The following is a 26,524-nucleotide window of genomic DNA, read 5'->3' on the forward strand; positions in this document are numbered from 1 at the left end:
CAGCACTTTGAAGGGTGAGCCTCGTGTTGTCTCGACTTTGGATTGTTGTGTGCAGTGTTGATCTGCCCATTCATGCCCTTCCTCTGCGTTTGCGAAAAAGAAAGCGGAGCCATTAAAAAGGACCTTGAGGCAAGACGGGAAATGTAAGGAATATTGGATATTATTCGCTCCTAGTGGATGTTTGACTTCCAGAAATGAGGATGTCTGTTGCTGCACCATTCGTGCGTTGTCAGGGAAGATCATTATTTGTTAATTTTCCAGCCGTAGGAGAGCTGCTTGTCTGGCTGCTAGGAGTACCGCGTCCCGGTCTCGGAAATGTAGGAACTTTGCCAGCATTGTTTGGGGTGCTGCCCCCGGTGGAGGTCTACGGGCGGGGACTCTGTGGGCACGTTCAATGGAAAAGAATGCTGTTCGGTCCGATGTGGGGGTGAAGGTTTTCACTCATGCTTCTAGATACTCCAGCGGGTTTGCGTCTTCAATGCCCTCCGGAATGCCCAAAAAGCGGATGATGCAGCGCCTCGAGCGTCCCTCTAAGTAATTTGCGCGCTCCTCCACGGTGGATAGACAGCTCAGGACATCTTGCAGTGTCTTACATCTGTACCATTGATATTACTAATCATGTCATATAAATGAGGGCTTGGATATTTCTCCCTTTCAATTGGATTATTTGGAACTTTCATGTCCACACAAATTCGAAAATCTTCAGTGTCCTTTTTTGGAATGATTATAATGGGAGATACCCACGCTGTTGGGCCTGCTTCTTCGTAAATTATGTCTTCTTCCAATAATGCCTTCATTTCTTTTTAAACTTTTGCTTGCATATGGACTTGGACCCTCTGTGTGAGTCTGCGCTACAGGTTTTATTGTCTCATTTATAAGTAAGGTGATTGTTTTATCTTTCAGTTTCTCTAGACCATCAAATAATTTTGGATATTTACAGAGAACAGGATTATCAGTTGTTAGATTACAGGTCATTGCTAGTAAACCCATAAACTGAGCAGTTCTGTTACTTAGTAGGCATGATCTTGGAACCTCTCCATGCAAAACTCCCTGCTTCTTATTTCTTGATGTTTAAAATTTCCTCAAATTTTACTACACAGGCGACGCGTAGCTCCCCATTGAAAAACACTTACATTCGATGGTTTAAGAGGAGGTTGTTCAGAAATTTTTGCATACTCAGTTACACACATTATATTGGAATTTGCTCCACTATCCAGGACAAAAGGTAATGTTTGAGAACCTACCAACAAATCAACTGAGGCTGTCTTTTTGATATCCACGTTTCTCATCATGTTAAGTTGTTGAACTTCACTTTTTTCTTGCATCATGTATAGCCTTTCACTATGTTCAAAGTCTTCTACAGATTCTTCTCCTCTTTCAATTCCTTCCATTCCTCATGTGTTTCATGTTTTCATTTCTTTTTTTTTCATCTGAACCAAATTGTTTATTTCCACTTTCTTTGTCCATTTTTCCTTTTTTCTTTCTTAAACTTGCACACATTTGCAAAATGGTTGTATCTCCCACATTCTTTACATTGTTGTCCCACAGCTGGACAGAATTTGTGGTGGGGAAACTGAAATCCACATCTCTAACATAGTCTTTTTTCTCCGTAATGTGTCTCCATTCTTTTTTCACTGTTCACTTTTTGTGACATTTGTCTCATTTCTCTAAAGTTTGTATTCTTCCTTCTTCCTTATTCATGGCATATTTTTCAGCCCTCAGTTCTGTTTTTGTCTTGCGCAAAATTTCTTGTAGATCATATGTCTTCTCTAAGAGTTTTTTTTCTGAATTTCTTTGAGTTGCAACCATGTATTATTCCTAACCTTATTGCCTCTTCATTATTGAATTTGTCAAATTCACAAAATGTTACCAATTCCTTAAGCTTCATCCTCTTTGACATGGCACATTAAAATTATCTCTCTAAATCAAGGTTTCTGTGAGGATCAAATTTATCATTTAAACATTTCATGAGCTCTTATATGCGTTTCCCTCTTGTTGTGGAAATGTCATTATTAGGTCTTCTACTTCATCTCCTACAGCATCAAATCTTTTGCCTGTTCATCAGTATGATTTTTACACGTTGCCTTTAAAAAAAATTCTAATCTTCTTGTCCATTTCTCCCACCTTTGAGCAATATTTTGTTGTTCACAGAGATCAAAGGGCAGTGGTCTTCTATATACAGTATGTGATATTTTTCCTATATTATTTTCCTCGTCATGCATATCAGAACTCACATTTACCCTTACTTCTCTTTCTGCTGTCATAACTATTATTGAGCTTTATTTCTTTCTTTTGGCGTTTATTTATTGTATTCCAAATGAGACACACCAAATGGTGACTAAATTGCGTGTGTTTTGGCACTTAAATAAAAAAATTCATCTTTGTGAATAATACATCAGTTTTTTATAACACTTTTCAAGTTTCTTGATAAAAAATAGAAATTTCCAGTTTTGTAAATAGTATAAAAGCGTAGTGTATATGTATTTGTTATAAGGATAAAGCTATGTACATCAGCGTAAAATATAAATCATTCTGCGATGCACAATTGTTTCAAACTGTCATTTTCCAATAGAGGTTTCTTCAATGCCGGACCTTAAAATGGCCGACATGTAAAACGTGCATTGCGCATGCGCACATGTGATTAATGAAATTCAGAGGAAAAAAAACAACTTGTAAGTGCACATATGTGCTCAAACACCTCCGATTTACTGTGGGAACAGCACAGCATATGGATCAGCACAATTTAACGGAAGATTCAAAAGTCACTCACAGTTACTGCTGCTTTCAGGGAAACTCCAACTGATTCACACTCCAACAGACCTCACAGGGGAACTTCAACGCAAACAAAGTCACTCTTACTGCATTTGGAGCACTTCAAACTCCACAGATTCCTGCCAGAACTGGAGGCATACGCTCCTCGAAAAATTGAAACAGCCTCAGGGAGCATTTCAACTTTCGTCTTTAGCTTCCTACAGTGCCGAAGTCTCTACAGTACTTCCCCCAGGTTTCTCCAACTCGTCGCTAGTATAATGACTTGCTTAACATATGGTAAGTTCTTAAGTGATTTATTGGCATATGTATAAATTAACTTCCTGATGCTACCAGTCTCTAGTCAAAACTGTAACTTGTAATCTATTGAAAGACCCATAACCTTCTATATCAGAAAACTTCCCTCATGCCATTCCTAAGCTACATCATAATGCATGTGCATGCATGCACATCACATCATTACATTCAGCCGAGTTAGATTTCACATTAGGAATATCCTTATAAAAAGCCTCTCTCAGCTCATTAAACAAGCCAGTATGTATATTTAAGATAGGGATTTCATCCTCACTAAGCCCCGCATATTTCTCCAAGTACATTACAACAAGTCAATAGTTCTGCATATATCATTTTTGGCTTGACATTAAATTCAGCCATGAAACAGAACAACAGTTATAAGTTAAAAGAGGAGCTGGTACTATAGTTGTGCATAGATTGTTTGCTTGTCTCAAGGAATCACCCATCAGAGTCACTTATAAAGAGTTGTGTCCACTATCTAATCGCATTGCCACTGTCATATCAGCCAAAAGTTACCATAATTTCAAATCAACAAGGGCGTAATCGATAACACTGGTGCAATCTCCTCTTTTGAATGTTGCTGCTCTGTTAGAGCATGCAACAGGCATACTACTTCAGATTCTAATGCCCCTGCCAATTGTTAAGGATGCTAATTGTAGTGCAAGGTTAGAGACATTTTTCTTGAATTGTCCTAATAGGAGAGGAATACCCCATATTTCGTCTTCCACTCTTGTGTTCTCATTTAAATGGGCAGAGGGTTCAAAAGAGGTATTAAAGTCCACTGCTACTTCGGTTTTTGTCTTTGCTTGGACGGTGTCCACAGCTTCTTCTAAGAGAGACAAGTGTAGGTGATTTATCAGATCCCTTTAATATTCTGACCGATATTAAAAATGGTTAAGCTAAATCCTGATGCGAAGGTCACAGTAATCACCATTAAATCAGGACTGTCAAATGGTCATTGGTGATAGTGCTGAATAAAGATTTTCTATCGAATCAACCAAAACTATACTAACACGTTTCATTGTTTGTTGAGCGGATAGAGCAACACTTGCTGACAGAGCTGTGGGAAAGATAGGAGTGTCTCAAAATAACCTAAAAATATCTGATAAACGATCTCATTACAGATGTGCACACAATCTGAGATGGGTGACCGCAATTAGCATGAGAGGTAAAGCAAAGACGAAGCAGGAGGTCTCAAGGGTCAATCCTGCCATTAGATTATTCCCAATGTAATGATAAACATGTTTATTTGGAATGTGGGAGGAATGTGCACAATGAAAGGTCATGTGTTCTTGTGACTGAATGTGTCGGCAATAAACTCCCCGTAAGAGAACATAAGGACACTCCTGAAACAATATGTACATATATACTTTCTTTCAACCAGCTGTACCATAAATTGAACACATTTCACAAACTACTGAATCATGGTTGGGTGAATATCCCATGAGGACTGCAGTTTATAGCTTGTGCAGCAAAGCTGATCCCAAAGTCAGTATGTCAAGCATGGGAAAGATAAGCGCTTAACCAAAACAAAACTTTGGCAAGGGGTGGTGGCAGATATTGCATAAGCTAAACAAATAACGCAACCAGTAATCAAATAAGGTAGGATGCCTCTGTACCAGCCACAAACTGTATGCAGTGAGTGAAAGAGTCTGCCCACAGATAAGATATGAATGTGGAATGAGTGCCCAATGTGTACTATGAACTACATACACCCTGAACTCTTGCTTTGTTTTCACAATCTCGGGTTAAAGCAACTTTCTGGGTGAAGTCCAGTGCAGAGAAAAGAGAATCAATAAAAGACTGCCTGGAAGCTTGCTGACTTAAGCACCTACTTCAGTCATTTTCCTGCTACCCTGTGTAACAATTGGTTGCTATACGAGGTTTTAAGGTAAAGGGCGTGGGGTGCGGGGGGATTCAAAGTTGAGCCCATTTCATTGGGCTCCAACAAACGTGCTAGTCTTCAAATTTGGCTAGTGCCAATCTTCTAACCCATACCACATTCTCCTTACTCGCCTGTTTTTTTACTTATAAGATTTGTTTAATTGCCTTCATGTGGCCCAAATAGAGTCCATTTAATGTGAGCCAACAGTTTGCAACGAAGCCCTTGGTGAGCTTTTCCACCACGAAGCCTATGTCTTCTAGCTTTCACACCACTGGCCTAATCAATGTGATTCCGATCAGAAAGCTCAAGCTGCGAGTGGACCACTTTGAACCCAGCCTTGTTAAGTTGTGTGTAAGACAGACCCTCAGATGTGCATTATTATCCCTTTTTTAAACCCACTAAGGTGTACTGGCATCAATGCTACATTACTTAAGTCATAGACATTATGAAAAACCCATGCTTCACACAAAGAACAAGTGTAAAAGGCTGGCTTATTATATGGTGCAGACTTATTTAAGTGAAACACATTGCACTAATCCAGACAACTCTAATTTGTATTTGAATCGGTTTTATTGAATTTTTAGTTAACAACCCAGACATACACAGTATAAACTACATTTTGTATCAGCCATTATTGGTTGGTTACTTGGCAGACAGTATATATTAAAACAAATGCACAGCATCTGCGTCTCTGACTGTGACAAGCACGCAGTCGTAGCCGGCACGACTCACGTGTCGGAAGGTAGCGCAAAGTAAAAACTTCCCTTACCGGGTTCCACGCTGCCCCGTTACTGGCCAGGTCCCACGTTTTCCTGCTGCTTTCCTGCTCTCCTGCCTCTGGCAGAAACACCAATCACAACGCTGCATAGGCAGCGTTGAGACTGGTGAAGAGGGCGCCCGGGGGGGGGGCAATTTTCTCTACGTAGGCTCCATGCAGCCTACATAGAGAAAATCCAGAGTGTGCATGACTAGTTTGGTCGGCCCCAGAGGGCCGACCAAACAGTCAGGGCCCACAGCATTGGTCAAGCCACTCCTCCCTGACCCACCCACCCGACTGCCCCCAACCAGGTATACACCTCTGCTTTCTCGCAGTGCACGAAGCAGATACATAAAATGGTATTTAAAATACCATTTTAAGTTTCTGCTTCTCGCACTGCGAGAAGGGACTGGGGCGATGCTCCACCGTCTTAATGGGGGAGCCACCCCTGCAAGCACATGTTCATACTAAACTTCTATACACCTCACATGTTAATCGGTGGTGTTATCTGCTGTCACTCAGTATCCAAGTGCATCCTATTTGTCAACCCAAGTGCTGACTGCTAATGGGGTAGGAGGGTAGTAATGTAACGGGACAAAGTAAAAACATACAGGTGGTTGTGTATTTAGCTGGAGAACTTCCTGGTACCCCGTGTCAATGCATATCTTCTCCTTTCGTTTTGAGAATATTCTGGTGTATGCCCTGAAACCCGCATCAGGTGATGCGCGAGCGTGCTCACCAGCCATGGACCCTCTGCTACATCTGAGTCAGGGCTATATTACACCCTCAGTGCTATCGTCCTTTTGGGGCAGCGTGGCTACATCGATGTTATGACTTTTTTGCAGATCACTCAGTATTGCATTCCAGTTTGTCACAATTGAGGCCTTAAGAATGTCCAGTGTGTCCTTCAGATGTAGAGCAACGCGCTCAGCTTTAGCCCATGTCAGCATTGAGCGCCTCCAAGCCAATATGTGAGGGGGCTCAGGGGCCTCCCATTTCCTAGTGATCAGCCTCTTAGCAACTGCTAGTCCTAGAACTAGGAAGAGAGAGGTCACCTTGTGTTTTTTACTTCTACAGTAAAGATGTAGGATATGGGCCTCCCACACGAAAGTAAGGGTGGAGAGGTGTGGCTCATTGGTTAGAGGCGGCAGACCTGTAAGCAGAGAACGGCCCGGGACGAGGGTTCAATTCCCGACGTGGCAGGGTCGTGGACCAGGGGTCAACGGACTCGATAATTCTCGCCTCAGTGCCTACACTAACCTGGGAACACACTCGGTAACTCTGGGCATTAAGCTTGCCTCATCTCTACAACTGCCCCCCACAGACGCCAGTGATGCCTGGTTTCACCCTGGAGATACCCAGTAAGGGACCATCTCACAGGGAAAACCAGGACGGGTTCCGCAGCGGTCTGCAGTGCCAGGACACTCGGTTAGAGTAACAGTGCGCTTTACAAATATCCCACATTTACATTTACATTCCTTGCAGCCCGGAGAGGGCATCTACCAGTGGTCTTAGATAATCATAGAAAGTTCTCCAAGTGGTAGCTGTGGAGCGCAGCCTTCATGCTTATCTTGAAGGAGTGTTAAGCAGCTTGGGTTTACCAGATCCAATCATTAGTGTAGGCTGAAAGAAAAACTCAGTGTATATATTAAAATACTTCTATTCATTACACAACACTCACAAACACCTTGGTATATCTCCTACCCGGAGATATAAACACAGATACACAATAATACTTCAATTATAACAGGTAGATAAGCACAAAATACAGTGGTCCAACATATGCACCGAAGCCCACCAAAACACTGTTACTTTTATCCTCATATACTAGTGTGACACAAAAGAAAAACAGCTCCAATCAATGAAGTTCAATTACACAAGTTCCATTCACAATCTTTCAATGAGTAATCCACAGAAGTAGATTTATCTGGTCCTTTGTATTTTATTCCATTAGAGACGACAAGCCTTGGCAACAGCAAGTCGAAAGTGCACAGTGGGTTTGGTCCCAGTGGTTCAGACGAGGGATACTGGCCTCAAAATTGCAAAGAGGACCGATCAGGCCTCAATGGAGCTGCAGAACCACCACTAATGTTGCTGAGCCTTTCGAAACCCGTGAGACGTCAGGAGCAGCAGACCAGGCAGCTTCGTTGCTGTGCCTGCAGATGCAGGAGAGTGACTCCTTCACTCCAAGGAAGATGACTTCAGGCGTCCTTGATGCCCACAGGTCCGTTGAATATCCTGGAGGAAGCACACACACACAGACGATGAAGAAGACTTGCAGAACAGTGAGACCAGGTGCTGATCAGGGTCTTCCTTGAGGCGATGTCCGTTACAGGCGAAATACAGCGAAGTCCACGTGTCCAGACAGTCAAAGAGTGATGTGGTTTCATGCTTGAGTCTTTTCCGTTGACACATCTAAGTGCCTACCCAAGGTAAGCCCTTATTTACACTAGTAAAGGGGTTACGACGACTCAAGGGTCCCTTCCCTGAGGAGTGGCTGGACAGAGTGGAGGATACTCCCATGTCCTTTCTCCAGTTTCATTCCAGAGCAGGATCCAAGGGCTCCCGGAACTGCTTCTAACTGGAGTGTGCAAGGAGGGCACCAAATGTAATCTGGTAGCGCTGGCAAGCGCCTCAGTCCAACACACCAAGTCTTGTCTGGGGAGGTGGTCACACCCCCCTTCGACAGTAAACCTATTGTTCTACCTTCCCCTGCTCTAGCTTGGTTCAGCAGGAAGAGGGCAGATTCACGTCTATGGTTGGCAGCAACATTAGCTTGCTGTGAGACCCTGGAAGGCTGTAACTGGTAGTACAAGGGGGGGGTACCACCAGGGAGCCCCCCAGTACAATGGATCGTACTTCCAACACTGGAATCTGTTTTGGGGTGTGATTCTAAGAAGTTTGACACCAAACATGACCAGGTTCGGTGTAGCCGCTATATGGATAGACATATCATAATGATGGAGGTTCACTACATGTATACAAATTGCTGGAGAATCGACTCCGGGGTTTGTAGGGGTGTCTTGCTCATGCAGGAACACCCTCACACTTATAACCAAGCACACCGGCTTCAGAACTGAAAGGCCTACCAGAGGGGTGACTATTAGGTTTTAAGTACAGTGACCTCAAATACAAGAAAGCTTACATCTGTCGTGAGGGGTCTCATGGATGGCACAATAATGCTGCAGCCCATGGGAGACTCTTGGTTACCCATGCCCCGGGAACTTCAGTATCATATACCAGGGACTTGCAAGGGTACACCAGTAGCCAATTTTGGAGGCACAGAAGTACTTACCGAAGTCAATTTGGGGAGGAAGAACAGTGACAGGGAGCATTAGCAGCAGCATAAGCATTATGACTGATTGGGATCCTGCTAGTCATTCTAGTAAAAAAAAAAAAAACGACTGACACCAGCAAAAAGAGTTGGGGTAACCATGCTAGAATGATCCTACCTTCATACAACAAGTGTAGCAATTAAGACAAGAGTAACATTTTATCTCTGTGACGAGATAAAAAAAATGTAAAGGGATTTTTATTTCTCATTCACCTTCTGAACTCCAGCACGGCTATTTTACTTCAGCACCCCACATCGTGCCCCTATGCACACATTTCTGCATGGTGATAGGAGCTACACCCCATGGTGTCTATAAGAGACGATGAGATGAATCTTGAACCTATATTTATAGGGATCTTGGCACCACAATTTAGTCATGATTATCAAGAAAGAATACTATTTTTTTAATTATTCAGAAACTCCTAGTAACATCCACCAGGGGTGTGGCGACCAGAACACATTGTTTGGAGCCAAGGACACCAAGTGCTCATGTTTATTTTGTCTTTGGCTGCTAGTTTACAGAACCACATTATGGATCTGTGAAAGAGCATTTTCTGTAGTTAAGGTAAGATTTTTAACTTTATGTTCATGATATTGGAACTTTGATTTATGGCCCATTAATACAAAGCCTTTATTATCAAGTCAAGTCAAGAAATACTTTATTTCGGCCTAACAAGGCCATAAAAGCACAGTTAAAAACACAATTCAAGCAGTTCATACGTTGGTAATAATAATAATAATGTGTTTAAAATTTCCTACGGGTTTACAAAATTTAGAAAAATATATAAAAGTGTACATTTGTGACACAAGATAATATAAAATCAGATTTGTAAAACAATCAATCACAGTGATGGAGTAGGGTGAGTTAAGTTGGCAAGCCGTGTCTTTAAAATAACTTGGCGTGCCCACCACATTTAAAACAGCAAGAAACTGAGTATGCAATGGGCGTGCTAGATCGTATTTTAATATCCTGAAAGCCTGTGCACAATGAACTGTTCCAAGGTTTCTACACAACTGCAGTAACCATCTGTGTCTCGCTTTCTTGTATGCCGGGCAGAAGAATAGTAGATGTTGGTCCGTCTCCAGTATATTGTTACATATCGGGCAGCCCTCAAATAAAGTGGCCCCCTCCCAATTTTTTTGTAAAAGCACGTAGGGGTAGAGTGCCGTGCCTAAATTGAAGATATAGCTTTTTAGCAAGGACTGGCTGTATGTCGTCAATGGCAGATTCTAGCCTATATTGGAGTTTTACTTCCAAAAACGTTGCTGTCAATATGCCAGTTGCAGAACTCCCCTGTAATAATGTGAGATTGTATTCCTTATAATTCTTTAACAGGGCCTTCATAGATTTCTTCTACACTATCCCATAAGTCACCCATTCCCATAGCAATTAGAGAGTTTTTAATATGGACCAACCATTGAATTTTACTTGCTTCTTGTAAATTTAGCCCTTCCCTCAGTTCATTTCTGTAAGCAGATAGTTCTGGGGTACTAAATTGGTGATGCACTATAACAAGGGTCTAAGGGCAGTCTCTACTGCGATCGGGCCAACTCCAAGGTCCATTTGAAGCAGCATGAGCGGTGTACTTTTAGGAAGACCTAGGAGGTGTCTAGCAAAGGAATTTTCAATCTTAGAAAGATGGTCAGATGGCCGATGACCCAAGATTTCCGCCCCTTACAAAGCAGCCCCTCTGGCTTGTGCATTATAAATGTCTAACACCGGCCCATTTGTTTTATATGTACACTTCCTCTGCATCTTTAAGACCTCCCCTCCCGTTGTCTGGACCAATTTTAAGGGTGCCCTCTTTATTTGTGCACCCACTCCATTTCCTCGGTGAGTGACAATCCCAAATATTCACAAACTGAGCCTTTCTCTAAAATTTCCCCGTCTAACTGGGGATTGGGTTGTGTAGAGTACCCTGCATTAAAAGCCATATATTTAGTTTGAGTATTTATCTCCAGGCCCGCCCCTACTCTTGCAGAATGAGTGAAAAGTGTCCAGAGCCCTCTGTATTCCCATAGGGGACTGTGACAGCAGGAGTATCGTCGGCAAACATCAAGGATGGTACATTGCAGTTTTCCAACCTTGGGGCTTCTATATCCCTCCCTACTGCCAAAGCCTCCACTAGACCATTGATAAATAAACAAAAGAGGGTCGGAGCCAATACGCACCCTTGTCTTACGCCTCAATCTATAGGTATGTGATCAGTAAGCTCTCCATTTTTTCAATACCTAATTTGGGAGAAATCATGTTCATGAAGTCCTTTCAGATGGTGGCAGAGATTCGGGGGGGGACCCAGGTCAAGTAAGATAGCCCATAATGTATCCCTTGGACTAGATCGAATGCCGATTTTTAGTCCACAAAGATCATATAGATGCTGCCCCCCTCCAAGATCACAGTCTTCCAGTGCAGTAATTGCAACCTGAAGATTTGGTCGATAGTGGACATTTTTGCTCTAAAACTAGCCTGATATGGACGGAGAATGGTATGTTCTCCATCCAGCTCTGTAATCGGTCCAGCAGCACTCATGGATATATCTTCTGAGTAACATCAATGAGGCTGATGGGCCTATAGTTTGCAGGATGGAGAGGTGAGCCCTTTTTATAGATCGGGAAGATTTCCGCCCCCAAACAAGTCGTGGGGATCGCCATTCCCTGGAGTATAGCGTTAATTAGAATCCATAAGTACGGGGTACAGGTGCTTGGTTTAGTGCGAAAAAGATCACCGGGAATCATATCTAAACCTGGTGCCTTTGCAGGAATTACCCAGATTAAAGCATCCGTTGTCTCTTTTAGGGAAATATCTGGGGTGTCGGAGAAAGATAACTGGGGGTGGGAGCATTCATTTATTAAGTTGGGTGCTCTAAAGGAAGACCGTGTGCTTCATATGCACTACTTACAGATTTTCTTTCTAGTATAAAAATGAATACACACATTTGTAAAGTTTTTCATAATGAGGCTACCTTAATGCACTCAGAATTCGCTCTGCTTTGGATGCAACTATTTGCAGAAGATGGAAAGCAAGATGGAGGATTCTTGGCTTTCAAAATAAAATGAACATAAAAAAGCAACTAAAAGAAAATGTTTGCTAAACTGCTGTGCAAATTTAGGTACCATTTAATTGAAGCACAATTTAGTAAAACATGTTTGATACATGCTAGTTTTTTCCAAAAGTATTAATAATGGAACATACGTGTAAAGCCAGTTTCGGCAAGATTGGCTAAGCCAATATTCAGGCGTTGGTTGTCAGCTTTTTGTTCTGGCATGGTTTTTGTAAAACATGATGTGGGAGTTACTCACCAATATGACAAAAATCCTGGTTAAAGCAAAAATATATTTTGGGTCCCAAAAACCCCCAAAACAAACCAAAAAAAAACAAAACATCAGTGCCATAGTATTCCCTGGCACTGAAGGATACTACAATTTTCAAAAACTCACTAGATATTACAGAGGTGGGTCTGGAAACCATAATCTTAGAAGTTTTTTAACTGCATTTTAGCCTTAACAAATAAGCATTTATGTGTACATTTGCTCATGAGAAAATCTCCTAGTGATTGCAAGTTCACTATCCCTACAAACCCCTTTTACCCACCTTGCAAATCGTTTTACTTCTGCCCTTGTGGGGAGTAAAGATCCAGCCTCTCCTGGTTGGTTTGAGAAAAGGTGAGAAGAGTTGGTGAAAATCCTTAAACATGCAAGTTAGTAAACGTGCACAGACTCAAAAGAGTATTCCAACCCCGGATATACTGCTTCCCTCTACTAACAGCGCTATTATGTAGCACTTTGAACAATGGCAAAACCAGGGCATTGCTAGAATTTAAACCCTCTATAATGTTAGCCCTTGCATAATAAGAGAGGTTGTTATCAGAGCTCTCATATAATGAGAGCATTGCAATAATGTGTCACCTAATAGAGAATCCATCCCAAGGACAAGCAGATATTTTATAAAATTCCACACCTCTGTCAACATCACCATAATTTAGAAAGTCTCAGTCAGTGGAATTTTTTTTACCCAGATGATTTTTCAAAGATTGTTCTGGGCTCATTGTGACACGTCCTAAAAAATGTATTTTGTGGCTTTCAACCCAGATACCATATACAGCCTCCCCTGTCACCAACTTAAGAGTTATGAAGAATACATCCAAGTAGTATTGCTGCAGGTGCAATACCCACCCAGCAGGACTTCGAAGGTAGCCATAAAACATCATAAGAATTTAAGAATAAATGGTCCTAGTGATATCAGTGTAAGGACGTTCTGAATTTACAAAGTAAATTATGTTGATGTTGCCCTTTAATCCTGTGCTAGGAAGAAAGGAATGCTTAAGAGGGCTCTTCCCACATTGGTCATAAGCAAAAAAGAAGCACAGTTGCTTCCAGAGATTCCTTCTCGCCCAGCCTCTAAGCTGGCTTCCTAATGGGCCTTAAAGATAAGTAAGCCTAATCTATATAGTGAGGCATAACTATTACCACTGATCCTTATTTATGAAATGTATTGCAACTGTATTAAGATCTAGGGCCTCTAAATAAAGGACGCACAAAGTATTCAAACTGGCCCAAAGAGTTCACAACAATATTTGTTAAAGAAGAAAGAGAAAATTATATACAGAACCATAATATCCAAACTTATAACAGGTCTAGTGGACACACGTAAATATCTGCAACGTTTACATACTTCATGCATTTAAAATTCCATGCTTGTTCAGTGTTAAGATTTATGAGAAAAAAAGACATATTTAAGACAGTTTGGAAAAGGTCTGAAAATTTGCCGAAAAACAAAAGTCAAAAAAGTTAAGTCTAGTAAAGCCTACCAGCTGCTATGGCACCAATTAACGGCTGGAGAAGAAGGACAAAGGGGTAGTTCCAAGCGCCAATAATCAGGACTACGCCCAGCGGCTCATAATGGATGTAGACGTCATCTGTCAAGGTCATCAGGTTCTTCTGCACAGGTTCTGGAGCTATCCACTTTGGGAGATTTTCAAGAGTGCTGTTCACCTCCTCAATAACCCCCAAAATCTCATAAGTATAAGCAGTGTTTTCATTCTATCAAAACAAACACAAAATGAACAATTGAATTTTATTCAGAGCTGCGAGAATCAACAAAATATTTCATATTTCCCTTTGACTTCACTTTCAATCTAAATTTGTTATGATAAAGGGAAATTAACCTGCTAACAATAAAGGATTTGCTTATCGAATTTATATGCTGGGCTTCTGCACTCCTACAAACAAAGAGGCTTGAATTACCAACACCTCAACAGGTACATGGCCAAACAGAACAAAACAGTGGCCTGCCCTATTTTGTGGTTTTAGAATTCTAGCATTTTTTGGGGGTAAGCAGATTTCCACAGGATTTTCACGTTTAGGTCTCAGTCCTGACATACAGCACACATCTGCATAAATGAACAACGTTTGTATGTAGCAGAGCAAATTAATAGCGTAACGAAACTTGAGGGGTTCCTCCTGCAAGGTACATGGAGGGGCCAGCTATGGATTTAATCAGGCGCTTTCAGACCAAAGTACTGTTCTAAGGGGCCCCCATGCAGCTCTGCGCCCCTCTCATCAGGGGGGCTGTGGAGGCCTTTGTCACGCCATTGGAGCATAATCTCGCGGAGAAAAAAATATATACAAATACAAATTGCATATTAGACCAAGAAAAGTGTGTCAAGATGCTTAAAAGAAGAGATCCAAGAATGTACATATTTAGACAATATCATCGCAAATCATTTTATTCCTTGAAAATATTCTGATCAGGTCACAGCTAGGGCTAACGAGAGTTGCTCTCTTAGCACTGCTCTCCAGAGCACCTTCTCAGTTTCTTCATGTACAGCTGCTTTAAGAATGGACAGAATAAACTGAAAATCCCTTTGGAGAATCTGTCTTGTTCTCTCCCAAATGTCTGCATTGGCTGTGAAAACAGTGTGAAAGAGGATCCCTTATTCTGAAACTGGTCCCAAGATATATCTTTTCAAAACAGGCAAAAAAGAACTTCAGAGTTTGGAGATTCAATACTTAATGCAATGAAACAAGTGTAACCAGCCCTACAGAAAAAAAGTTGGGAAGTTGGGAAAAGCTAAGATGCCTTACCTTCTTGAATGACATCAGGATCCAAAATAAGTCAACATGTAGCATAGTGGGTCACACAGGGATGAAACAGACCTCAAACCAATATTGAAAGATAATCCAACACAAAGGACATCACTATAAAGGGATTCCCTCTCTGCCAGTGGCAAGACGGTAAATGGCAAACCCAGGACAGGTACAACTTTGGATTAAGTGTCATGATCACTAACTTTGGAGATCTGCCAAAGCTCATCAAATAATCACCTTCAGCTTACCAACATTTCTCTGTGAAGTCCTTGGGTGAAGGTGATGGAATCCCACTCCTCACTAAACAAGATTGTGTTCCTGAAGACCTTCTAAAACAGATGCCTCTGCAGGCGTTGCATGGATCAGATAAGCATGGCAACAGACAACAAGCAAAACATTATATTGGCATTACTTTGATAAAGAACTAAGGGCCTGATTTAGATCTCAGCGGACGGGTTACTCCGTCACAATGGTGACGGATATCCCATCCGAGGAAATGCAAATCCCATTATACCTTGGGGGATTTATATTTCGGCGGATGGGATATCAGTCGCCCTTGTGATTGAGTAACCTATTCGCCAAGATCTAAATCAGGCCCTAAACCTTCAAAGCCTTTTCTTTGAGATGTCATTCAATTCAGTATCTTTCTCATCCACATTTCTGTTCTAGATCCATTTCTTAATGCATCAGTGTTCCTCATTTTCCCGAGATGGGCAAGTACCACCACCATTCACTCAGAAAAACGGTGTTGTGAAATGGGTTTCATATAAAAAATATATAGTCTTTTCGAAGAGAATTAGTTTTTTATTTATTGGTTTGAGTAGGGATGTGGAATTCCTATATTCCTAAGCCCAGGACACATTGTTTGAGGTCAATGGCAACAAGTTTTCATGTGTATTCAAGGGCAACACGTTTTCATGTGTATTTTGTCCTTGGGACAAGTAGGCCCAACCCCCTGCAGCACAAACCCTTTGACTGCCAGTTTGCAGTACCACATTATGGATCGGGGAAGGGCACTGCCTGAAGTTCACTAATATTTGTGTCCATATGTTAACGTTGTTCAAACTTGGATTCATGGTTCATTAATTAAAAGCCTCTATTATTAGGGTCAGCGCTCTAAGTAAATGTTGTAATCTAACTGCACTACAGAAAGTGGTTGCACTATAAAAATGAGTACACACGCTTTCAAAGTTTAACAATATGAGGCTATGTATAATGCTCCCAGATGCCCTCTGATTTGATGCAAAAATTTGAAGCATGAAAGCAAGATCAATGATTCTTTGCTTTTCAAATAAAATAACATTCAGATTCAGATTAGCTTTATTCGATTTTGATACATAAAATCATAAAAGCAACATTCATTATATACACAACATTAAGAACCATTTCATTACAATAATTGATAATAAGTTAAGACATGATTAAATCAATTCAGACGAATTGCTAATCACTGGATACCACTGCTAAAAACACTTCATGGAAAGTAATTTGGGATGGGGTTGTTAAAGCCATTCTGTACATACACACTCCGATCCGGCCGATAATTAATCTCTAAGCTTGTTCTTTCTGGAAAATTGTGTTTTCTCTCTAGTCTTGTCTTTAAGGGCCGAGGGTAGCGGGACCTAGGGTAGAAATCATGGAGTCCCCAGACAGATCGGGCCATCCCCTAATTGTGGAAACCAAGTTTGTAAATAAGGCACCATCAATGTTCACTGGCAACGGTCGATTCCTAGACAGCCAATAGATGACCTTGTGTTTTACATCCTCTGATCTCTCGGTTTTTCCCTTTGTAATTGGTAAAACACCAGTGAGAACACAGACAAAGGGGGCGGTCATTGGAGGCAAATGTATATGTTTAGTATAATCTAGGTTAGTAGCTTTCTCCTCATAAGGTGTGGGAATGTTTGGCACCCCTACATCAGCGAAGATACTCTTGGTGGTAGTGGGCTCGGTGTCGGATGACAAGGAGATACATGGGCGGTTCTGTGGGACCGTAGGTCTGTTGAGAGGGATGCTACTTCTTTGAGGAGCTAACTTATAAACCACGGTAGCGGGTAAGGGCTGTGGTTGGCTAAGTCGTGCCAGGTTCTTATTAGGTTGAGTCGGTGCCCTAATTGAGGTCTCTATGTCCCTTAACCTATCCCCTAGGGAGTTGATTCTTGCAGTCAAAGGGGATATTAGAGAGGTGACCAGGCGTTCAATCAGGACCAGAAGAGCTGTCTGGTAGGGGGGTGCAAAGGATTCAATGTTATCGCAGGCCTGGGAAGCTGTAGGTAGGCTGCTGACGGACAGTGAGGAACTTGTGCAAGGCTTTAGCAGTTTTGCTTCCCTCCCCATGCTGTTATCCCCGGAACGCTTTCTTGTGACCATAGGAGTTTTAGGGTTCCCAAGTTGTTTAGTGTTTGCTTTTACAGACGGGGATAAGGGTGGGGCAGCCAAAATGTTATCATTTGCGTTCAATAATGAGCTAGACTGCAAATGTACGGGAAGTATTGGGCTGGAAAGGGCTTGGGGTGGGTCTGCTATGGTTTCGAATGGTGCATATCGAATGTGACATAGGGCGTTCAATTCCTCCAACCAGGACAAACTTGATGCTGTGTCGACTAGCTGCGCCTCGGGATGTTTGCAGGCTACGCTATGTGAGGGCAAACGAGTTTCTAGATCTTCCAAATTATGAATAACGGGTTATAATACCCTGTCTACATCGCAGTCTAACCTCCCCCTACTAGAGTCACTTGGGGGAATACTGGATTTGGGAGCCCCCTTAAGAGACATGGCGAAGGTGCAGCAAACAGAGTCCCGCAAAAAGTCAATGAAAGTCCTGGTGTCTCTGCAGTATGTGCAGAGATGTAGGTCGGAGTCTCACTATACCTTGTTCAGTAGGAGCCAAGGGGGGTGGCCCGTCCCGTCCTTCTCGGTCCTATGAGGGCCACAGAGGGCCCGCCCTTTGCCCGGGCTTCGCTCGCGTCCCGCGAAGCTGATCAGAGCGCTGTATATGGGCGCCTCCTGGCGCTTGCAGTGCGTGTGGAAGCTGCGCCGCCGCTGAGGCAGCCGGGAGTTGCAGTCCCGGGGCGGCGGCGCTATGCCAGCAATGTAGTGACTCCTGGCGGTGGCGGCAACAGATGAAGGACTCCCCTCGCCCGCCCAGCTCCGGTGAGTGTGCCCCCCCCCGCTCCGCCGAGCAGAGCGCTGTATATGGGCGCCTCCTGGCGCTTGCAGTGCGTGTGGAAGCTGCGCCGCCGCTGAGGCAGCCGGGATTTGCAGTCCGGGGCGGCGGCGCTATGCCTTTCAATGTAGTGACTCCTGGCGGTGGCGGCAACAGATGAGGACTCCCCTCGTCCCCGGTGAGTGTGCCCCCCATGCTCCGCCAAGCAGAGCGCTGTATATGGGCGCCTCCTGGCACTTGCAGTGCGTGTGGAAGCTGCGCCGCCGCTGAGGCAGCCGGGAGTTGCAGTCCCGGGGGGGCGTCGCTATGCCTGCAATGTAGTGACTCCTGGCGGTGGCGGCAACAGATGAGGACTCCCCTCGTCCCCCAGCTCCGGTGAGTGTGCCCCCCTGCTCCGCCGAGCAGAACGCTGTATGTGGGCGCCTCCTGGCGCTTGCAGTGCGTGTGGAAGCTGCGCCGCCGCTGAGGCAGCCGGGAGTTGCAGTCCCGGGGCGGCGGTCCTATGCCTGCAATGCAGTGACTCCTGGCGGTGGCGGCAACAGATGAGAACTCCCCTCATCCCCCAGCTCCGGTGAGTGTGACATTTAGATAAACTACTTTTAAATTTCAGATACCATTTCTTTGCAGCATCATTTAGTAACATGTTTGATACATGCTAGTATTTCCTAAAAATATGATGCATGCTTGTATTTCCCAAAAATATTCATAATGGAAAATCATTGTAACCAGTTTCAATAAGGGTATGGGAAACAAAATAAACAAGCAATGACAAACCCAGTAGGTCTGGAATTTGTGGTCAACTCTTTAGTTTTGTCAATGTGTGAATTATTTTGGCATGGGTTTTGTAAAACTTTATTGGTGTGGGAGCTGCCGGGCCCTCACCATTATAACAAACATTGGCAAAAGCAGAAATAGTTTTTGGTCTCAAAAAAGACAAACTGCCACAGTAGTTACTGGCACATAACAAAACTACTTTGTGTGCTGATATGCTCCTTGTGAAACAGTGAAGCAAGCCGATACAAAATGTGACTCAGAATTTTAATAAACACAAGAGGTCTCGGTCAATGCCAGACCAATTTAGGGGCCCAATTATTAAAGAAAGTCTCAAAAGTGCACCCTTGTTATATGTCCTTGCAATAGGTGCAGCTATACAGCTATACAGCTTTTCATGAATTCCCAAGAATTTACAGAAGGACAAGAAATAGTACTCATAGAAAATATTTGTGAACTGCATTTTAGCAGGAGCAAATATGCATGTGTAGATATGCTCATGCGCAAATCTGAGAGTTTGCAAGTTTACTTTCCCTCTAACAACTTTTTTCCCCAACTCTGCCATTGTCAGTTTGGGAAAAGATTAGAGAAGAGTTGTTGAATACCCTTAAAACATGCAAGTTAGTAGGTTTGCACAGACTAAAAAGGGCTTTCTAACCCTGGAACAATTGCTTACCACTCCCTTCCGTCTCAGTATGTAGATATGCAGAAACGTGGCAGCATAAGGGGATTGCAAGTATTCAAACACTACTATGGTATGAGCCCCGGCTTAATCAGAGAGGCAATATCAGGGCTCTTAAATTTTTTGTCGCACTACATGACACCAATCGGACAAGTGGATTTTGTTACAAGACAATAGATGTATGAAGCAACCTGCTGATGGCCAAGTAGATATTTTTATTAAATTCCACACCCGTTTGAGGTTTCTATAAAACTTTCGCATGACCCAAGGGTGTCCAAGCGATTTCCAAGAACATCAACTATACATAATCAGGTTCTGTTATGTTATAAGGTAGAGTCAGTCAGTCAGAAAAACTTTATTTCATTTCAATGAACTATAAAAGCGCACACTATAAAATCTACAATCCATTAAAAGCAGTGACATTCCTTAACAATTTAGATCTCATGATCTTTAAAGTGCATCTTGTTTATAATATAGGATAAGGCCACAAGACTGCGATCAGCAGCTAGGTGACGAACCTCAAATAAAGGGTCCGCCAAGTCGCCCAAGTTTCTTTTTTATTTCCAGCATACACTCGATCTGGGAGGTCATTAAAATAAATGAAACGAGTAAATAAATAAAATCGCGCTCCTGGGCCAATTTGGAGACCTTAATGTAAGTAATCAGAAATCATTATGTACCTAATACGAAGTCAATTGAAAGGTTAAAATTGGGGCGATTAAGGTACGAGTAGCTGCCCTGCTCCACCCTTAATATTCTAGAACAGATTTTACTCCTATCGCTTTCTCATCACGGCAGCGCCCCTAAAGAAGTTTGTTACTTCAATACAAAGATCGGTAAAAGCCAATGAATGCAGATAGCTAAAACCTTCGCTATACGTGCACGGTCGAAGCTTTCTCAATAATGGGAGCAAAAATCTGACTCTCGCTAACTTATTAAGCGCACAAAATAGTACAAAGTACAATGTGCTTTGCTTAGTTAAATTGCCAGAGGGCATGATGTGAGCTTATCCAAGCATCCTCCTTGACGAGGGAAGGATACCACAAAGTTCATAGTGCCTGCCTGAAACGTAGTGAGATAAAAACTGGTCTAGAAATCCTTGAACAACAAGCAAAATAAACTGAAGGAGGCAGGCGTTCAAGCATATTTGTGTTGGCAATTCACAAGGCTGATTCCACACATGACCAAAACACAGCTGCCAGTCATATCTAGTTCATCTACAACAAATTGGTGACAATAGCATAACAATCCCAGCAAGTGTCCAGCAAAGCGATTTCCCAAATGCTGAATGTTTTAGGCGGTCTCCTCAGCATAAACTATGTGTGTGGTGAGGTTTTATCTTTTATACTTGCTTCAAGAAAGGATATAACTGAAATTAAACCAACCTGCCACATGGCTGCAGTCAAGGAAAGAAATGAGTAATGCTAGTGAGCAAGTAAGTTTCTTACCTGTAACTCCAAATCTGTAGTAGGGATATCTCGGTTATCGTCATAATCTAGTGAATAGTCCCGCTCATGTGCGGGGACCCCGGAGCAATCAAAAATAATCTCTTAAACTGTCTTCTGTGCAGACCTGCATAGACACTTGAGAGAATTAAAGACAAATAATGCAGCCTATACCTGCAAGGCTACACTGTCCAGTAGTTCAACTAGAAATGCAAAGGATATTCTACCAATATCATATTCAAAACAGTCTGCCAAATTTCACCCATAGAGAAACTTCCCCTTCACAAAATACTTGGAATGATAGAGAGGAAGACAGACAAGCCCCCCATAGGCTGCCATTATGTGGCTTAAAAAGGGATACCGTGCCTTTAAGGAAACTTTCCAGAACTCTCGGTATCCCAGAATGCACAGCAACTCCCTCCGCTTTCAGTCCTTTTTGGAGGTGTATAAAGCTAGACCTGTAGCATTCCGTACTTCATCATTTTCTCCACCGGGGAGGAGGGCGGGCACTTCTGACTATAACAGATATCCCTACTACAGAACTGGAGTTACAGGTAAGAAACTACTCCTTCTGTAGTAGGGGATCTCTGTGTATAGTCATAATCTAGTGAATAGATGGCAAGCCCATACCCACAACCAAACCGGCGGTGGAGGAAAAAGACAACACCACTACTGTGCAAACAGATTTCAACACCAAGCGTGCCCAACCTGAGCATCTGATCTGGCATCAGAGTCCAGACAGTAATGCTTCGCAGAGGTATGGACCGACTTCCACGTGGCAGTCCTACAGATGTCTGCAATAGGAACATTACGGAGAAAAGCTGTTGTAGCCGCTTTGCCCCTGGTGGAATGAGCCTTAGGCTTACCCCCTAAGGTCCTATTAGCTTTTTGATACATAACTGGATATAGGACACAATCCACCAAGAAATGGACTGTTTAGAGGTAGCAAGACCAGTCCTGAACGACCCAGAGTTGATAAACAATTGGTCTAACCTACGAATATCCTTGGTTTTATCCAGATAGAATTTCAACACCCTTCTGACATCCAGGGAATGAAGAGACCTTTCCGCTGGAGTGGAAGTATTCTGAAAAAACGTAGGTAAAGTTATAGTCTGGTTAACATGAAAATCAGAAATCACCTTAGGACGGAACTTAGGGTGAGTACCCATCACAACCTTAGCAGCATGAAATACAGTAGAAGGTTCCTGGCAACACAATACCTGAATTTCACTTCCGATGTAATGGCCACGAGGAACGCCGCCTTCCAGGACAGGTGCTGCAGCGAGTCCTTATGAATGGGTTCAAAAGGGTACTTCATCAGCCTGGACAGCACCACGTTCAACTCCCGCGAAGGCGAAGGAAGCGGAACCGGACGAGAAACTTTCTTCAAGCCTTCCAAAAAATCCTTTATCACAGGAATCTGGAAGAAGGATGTCTGTGAAGGGCATTTCCTGTAGGCAGTCAGCTCAGCGAGATGAACCTTAATAGAATGGAAATTAAGGCCAGACTGCACCAAAGGTATGGAAGGCTGACATCTTCCTTGCATGTCATCGGATCATAGTTCTTGGACGTGCACCAGATACAGAACCTCTTCCACTTGTTAAGCATAGGAAGTCCTAGTGGAAGGACGCTTAGCCTCCTTCAGTATGTCCATACAATCTTCAGGAAGATTCAAATGGCCATATTGCACTATCTCAGGAGCCATGCCTCCAAACGCAAAGACGAGAGGTTGGGGTGCACCATCTGCCCCCCGAACTTCGTGAGAAGGTCCGGCCGACACGGCAGCCGTATGTGAAGAAGGAGAGACCGGTGAAGCAGGTCTGTGAACTACACCACTGTCTGGGCCATTCCGGGGCAATGAGGATCATCTGCGCCCTGGGACAGCTTGATGAGCACCGCCGGAATCAGGGGAATGGGCGGAAAAGCATACAGAAAGCTGTTCGACCAGTTGATCCATAACGCATTCCCCAGAGTCCCCTGCTGGTAATACCTGGATGCGAAGTCTCTGCATTTTCTGTTGTCGGCGGTGGCGAACAGATCCACGGCTGGAGTGCCCCACCTGGCAAAGACTTCTTTGAGCACTTCGTCATTTATGACCCGCTCCTGGTTTTCCTGGATCAGTCTGCTGAGTGCGTCCACCTGAGCATTCTGCACACCTGGCAGATAGGTAGCCGTTATCGTAAGTCTTCTGGTTAGCAGCCAGTTCCAGATCCCCTGCGCTACCTGTGACAGTGTGCGCGATCTCAAGCCCCCCTGCTTGTTGAGGTTATACATCGTGGTTGTATTGTCTGTCTGTACAAGCAGAGAGTTGGTCTGGAAGGACGGATGAAAGGCCTTTAGCGCCAAGTGAACAGCTCTGAGTTCCAGGAAATTGATGTGGTACGTGGACTCCGTTGGGGACCACGTCCCTTGGATCTGTAACTGTCCGGAATGCGCTCCCCAGCCGTGGAAAGAAGCATCCGATATGATAGTCTGAGTGGGAATGTCCTTGTGGAACGGAACCCCCTTGAGGAGGTTCTCTGCTGAACACCACCATCTCAAGGACTGCTGAGCGTGCAGAGACAGTCGTATCCTGTCATCCCAGTTCCCTCGCCTCTGGTCCCACTGATTCTCCAGACATTCCTGAAGCGGCCTCATGTGTAGGCGTGCATGTGGAGTGAGGAAGATACAAGAGACCATCGACCCCAGTAGAGAAGACACCTTCCTCACTGTTGTAGGTGGAACAGCCATGAGAGCCTGAGCCTTCCGAAGGAGCGATGAGCGTCTCTCCCCTGAAGGAGACACCCTTGCTGACAGCGTATTGATGGAGGCTCCCAAGTACTGTAAGCACTGGGCCGGAGTCGGGACAGACTTGGACATGTTTATGTGCAACCCCAGCTGGTTCAACAGAACGGCCGTCCTGTTTAAGTGCAATTGCGCTTCCTGGAAGGTGGAGGCTTTGATCAACCAATCGTCCAGGTAAGGGTAAACAAACACCTTGTTCTTTCTCAGGTGTGCCGCCACCACTGCCATGCACTTTGAAAAAGTCCTGGGCGCAGTTCAAATGGGAGTAATGTGTATTGATAGTGATTGGTGCCTACTTGGAAGCGCAGGAACTTACGGTGTTTCCGTGCAATGGGCACATGGAAGTATGCATCCTGCAGATCTATCGCTCAAAGCCAGTCTCCCCTTTGCAGCTGAGGGTAAATCTGGTGCAAAGACAGCATGCAAAACTTCTCCCAGCGAACCCATTTGTTTGCTTGTCGCAAATCCAGAATGGGCCTGAACTCGTTCTTGTCTTTCTTGCGTACCAGAAAGAAGCGCGAGTAAAGACCCTTTCCCCTTTGAGACAGAGGGACGTCTTCTATCGCCCTTTTTCTTAACAGGGTATCGGCCTCCGCCTGAAGCTCGCGCAGTTGGAACTGCGAGCAAACCGGTGAAACCGCTGGAGGCGGGATGAGAAAACAAAGACTGTATCCATTGCAAACAATATTCAGCACCCACTTGTCCTGAGTAATTTTTCTCCACTCTGCCAAGTAATTTTGTATGCTTCCCCCCACCGGAGCGGGTAACGGACGAGGGGGAAGTAGCACCTCGGGCTTAGAGCTGGCCGGGCCCTTTTTCGCAGAGGAGGACTGGTGACCACCTCTGCCCCTCTGGCGCTTTTGGAACGGCCGCCGCTGGTGCTGCTGCTGCTGTCCAGCCTGCCGACCTTGCCCTCTGCCCTGCGCACCGTAACGCCGCTTGAACGGGTGGAAGGGCCTCCTCTGTTCCTTCGGCTTCTCCAACCCGACAGCCGTCAGGGTTTCAGCCTCTGCCTTCATGCAGGCCATCTCCTCATCCGAATGCTTGACGAACAGGGTCGCCCCTGAAAACAGTAGGTTGGCGACCCTCTGCTGTGCCTCTGGCTTCAGTGACGTCAGACGCAGGCAGGCGTGGCAGTACCCGTGGGCTGCCAAGAGCGAGGAATCCGCAGCCGAGCTTATCACCTGGTTGGAGACCATGAGGGTGAATAGTCCCGGGCACTGGATGATTCCGTGTGGCGGGACTAGACCTGTCCCTCCTGTGGCGCCGTCTGGACCGTGTGGAAGAGCGACTCACTTCTGGATCTGTCCTTTTGTCTGGAGCAAGATCTCGACCTCCTAGGCCTCGGTTTATCCACTGGCCGTAAAGGAGGGAGCTGTGGAGGATGCGGGAGCCTAGGACGTGGAGGCCCCGTAGAGGTGTCGGGAGATGAGGCAAAGAGAGACCTCGGTGGAGGTGGCGGTGGAGGAGGAGGAGGGTCATGAGGAGGAGGAGGAGGCGGCGGTGGAGGCGTAAGATTACGCGGAGGAGGGTCCTTGGGCAACCGGGGAGGCGTAGGCGTCCTAGGCTGTGAGGGCGAAAAGGTCTGGGAGTACTCCGAGCCCGGAGACTTGACCGGGGTGACTTCGAGGCCGACCTCCTCGTGGACGAGCGACGGCGCCGCCGCGACCGTGGGCTTGTGGAAGCAGAGGAAAGGCGGACTACAGAGCCCTGGGACTCCGACCTGGCCTTAGAACACCCCCTGGAGGTCGATTTTCTCCTTCTCGATGCTGACCTCCTCATTGACGTAGATGATCTCTTTCTCAACATCGATGATCTTCTTCTCGATGACGAACGTCGAGTAGATGTCGAACGGCGGTGTCGCCTCGACGGCGAGCGCCGATACCTTCCAGACCCTTCACGACGTGGATGGTGTCTCGACGACGAAGCGGTCCTCGACGTCGACCTCGTCCGAGGTCTCGACGTCGAACGGCGACGTCGCTTCGACCCAGAGCCCTGGGGAGACGAGGAGCAGACAGTGGTTATTCCTCTCAACGCCGATGTCGAGGGTATCGACATCGACTGAGACCTGAGCCTTTTTCTGGCCTTCTCTTTCCTGGGGAGCTCCCCAGAGGCCGAAGTACGGGCAGAGGAAGAGGCCTCTCCATGCCCAGACCCATCTTGACCTTGCGGTCTTCTTTGCTCCAGTCCTTGGAGCAGAGTCTTCTCTCTGTCCTTCAGGGTCCAGTTGGAGAACTGCTGGCAGATCTCACAATCCACAGGGACATGAGAAGAAGGGAGACATAGGATACACACCCTGTGTGGATCAGATTTGGCCTTCTTCCTGGCACACTCAGAGCATTTGTCAAATAAGGAAGGCATATCTGACAAAAGAGTGGCCAAACTCACCAGAAAGCACCAGTAAAAGGAAGAAAGGGCAAAAACACGTTGAGTGAAACACTTGAAAATTGCAAAATAATTTGACAAAACACCCAAAAAAGGGAGAGCTCAATGCTCCAGGGTCCTGCTAGCAGGAGCCGGAAAAAAGAACTGAAAGTGGAGGGAGTTGCT

The 26,524-nt window shown here is 44.6% G+C and overlaps 1 protein-coding gene across 2 annotated transcripts in view; it reads right to left on the reverse strand.

Annotated features, from left to right (window-relative positions):
• ALDH3A2 (aldehyde dehydrogenase 3 family member A2) overlaps positions 1–26,524 on the reverse strand; it is a 391,270-nt gene that overhangs the window by 320,298 nt on the left and 44,448 nt on the right. For both annotated transcript variants that reach the window (XM_086955006.1, XM_086955005.1), the window contains exon 2: positions 13,848–14,079. In XM_086955006.1, the coding sequence (XP_086811132.1) occupies positions 13,848–14,079 (232 nt within the window). The remainder of the gene's footprint in view (positions 1–13,847; positions 14,080–26,524) is intronic.

This window comes from Lissotriton vulgaris, chromosome 2_1, assembly GCF_964263255.1.
Source record: "Lissotriton vulgaris chromosome 2_1, aLisVul1.2, whole genome shotgun sequence".
NCBI classification, from domain to species: Eukaryota; Metazoa; Chordata; class Amphibia; order Caudata; family Salamandridae; genus Lissotriton; species Lissotriton vulgaris.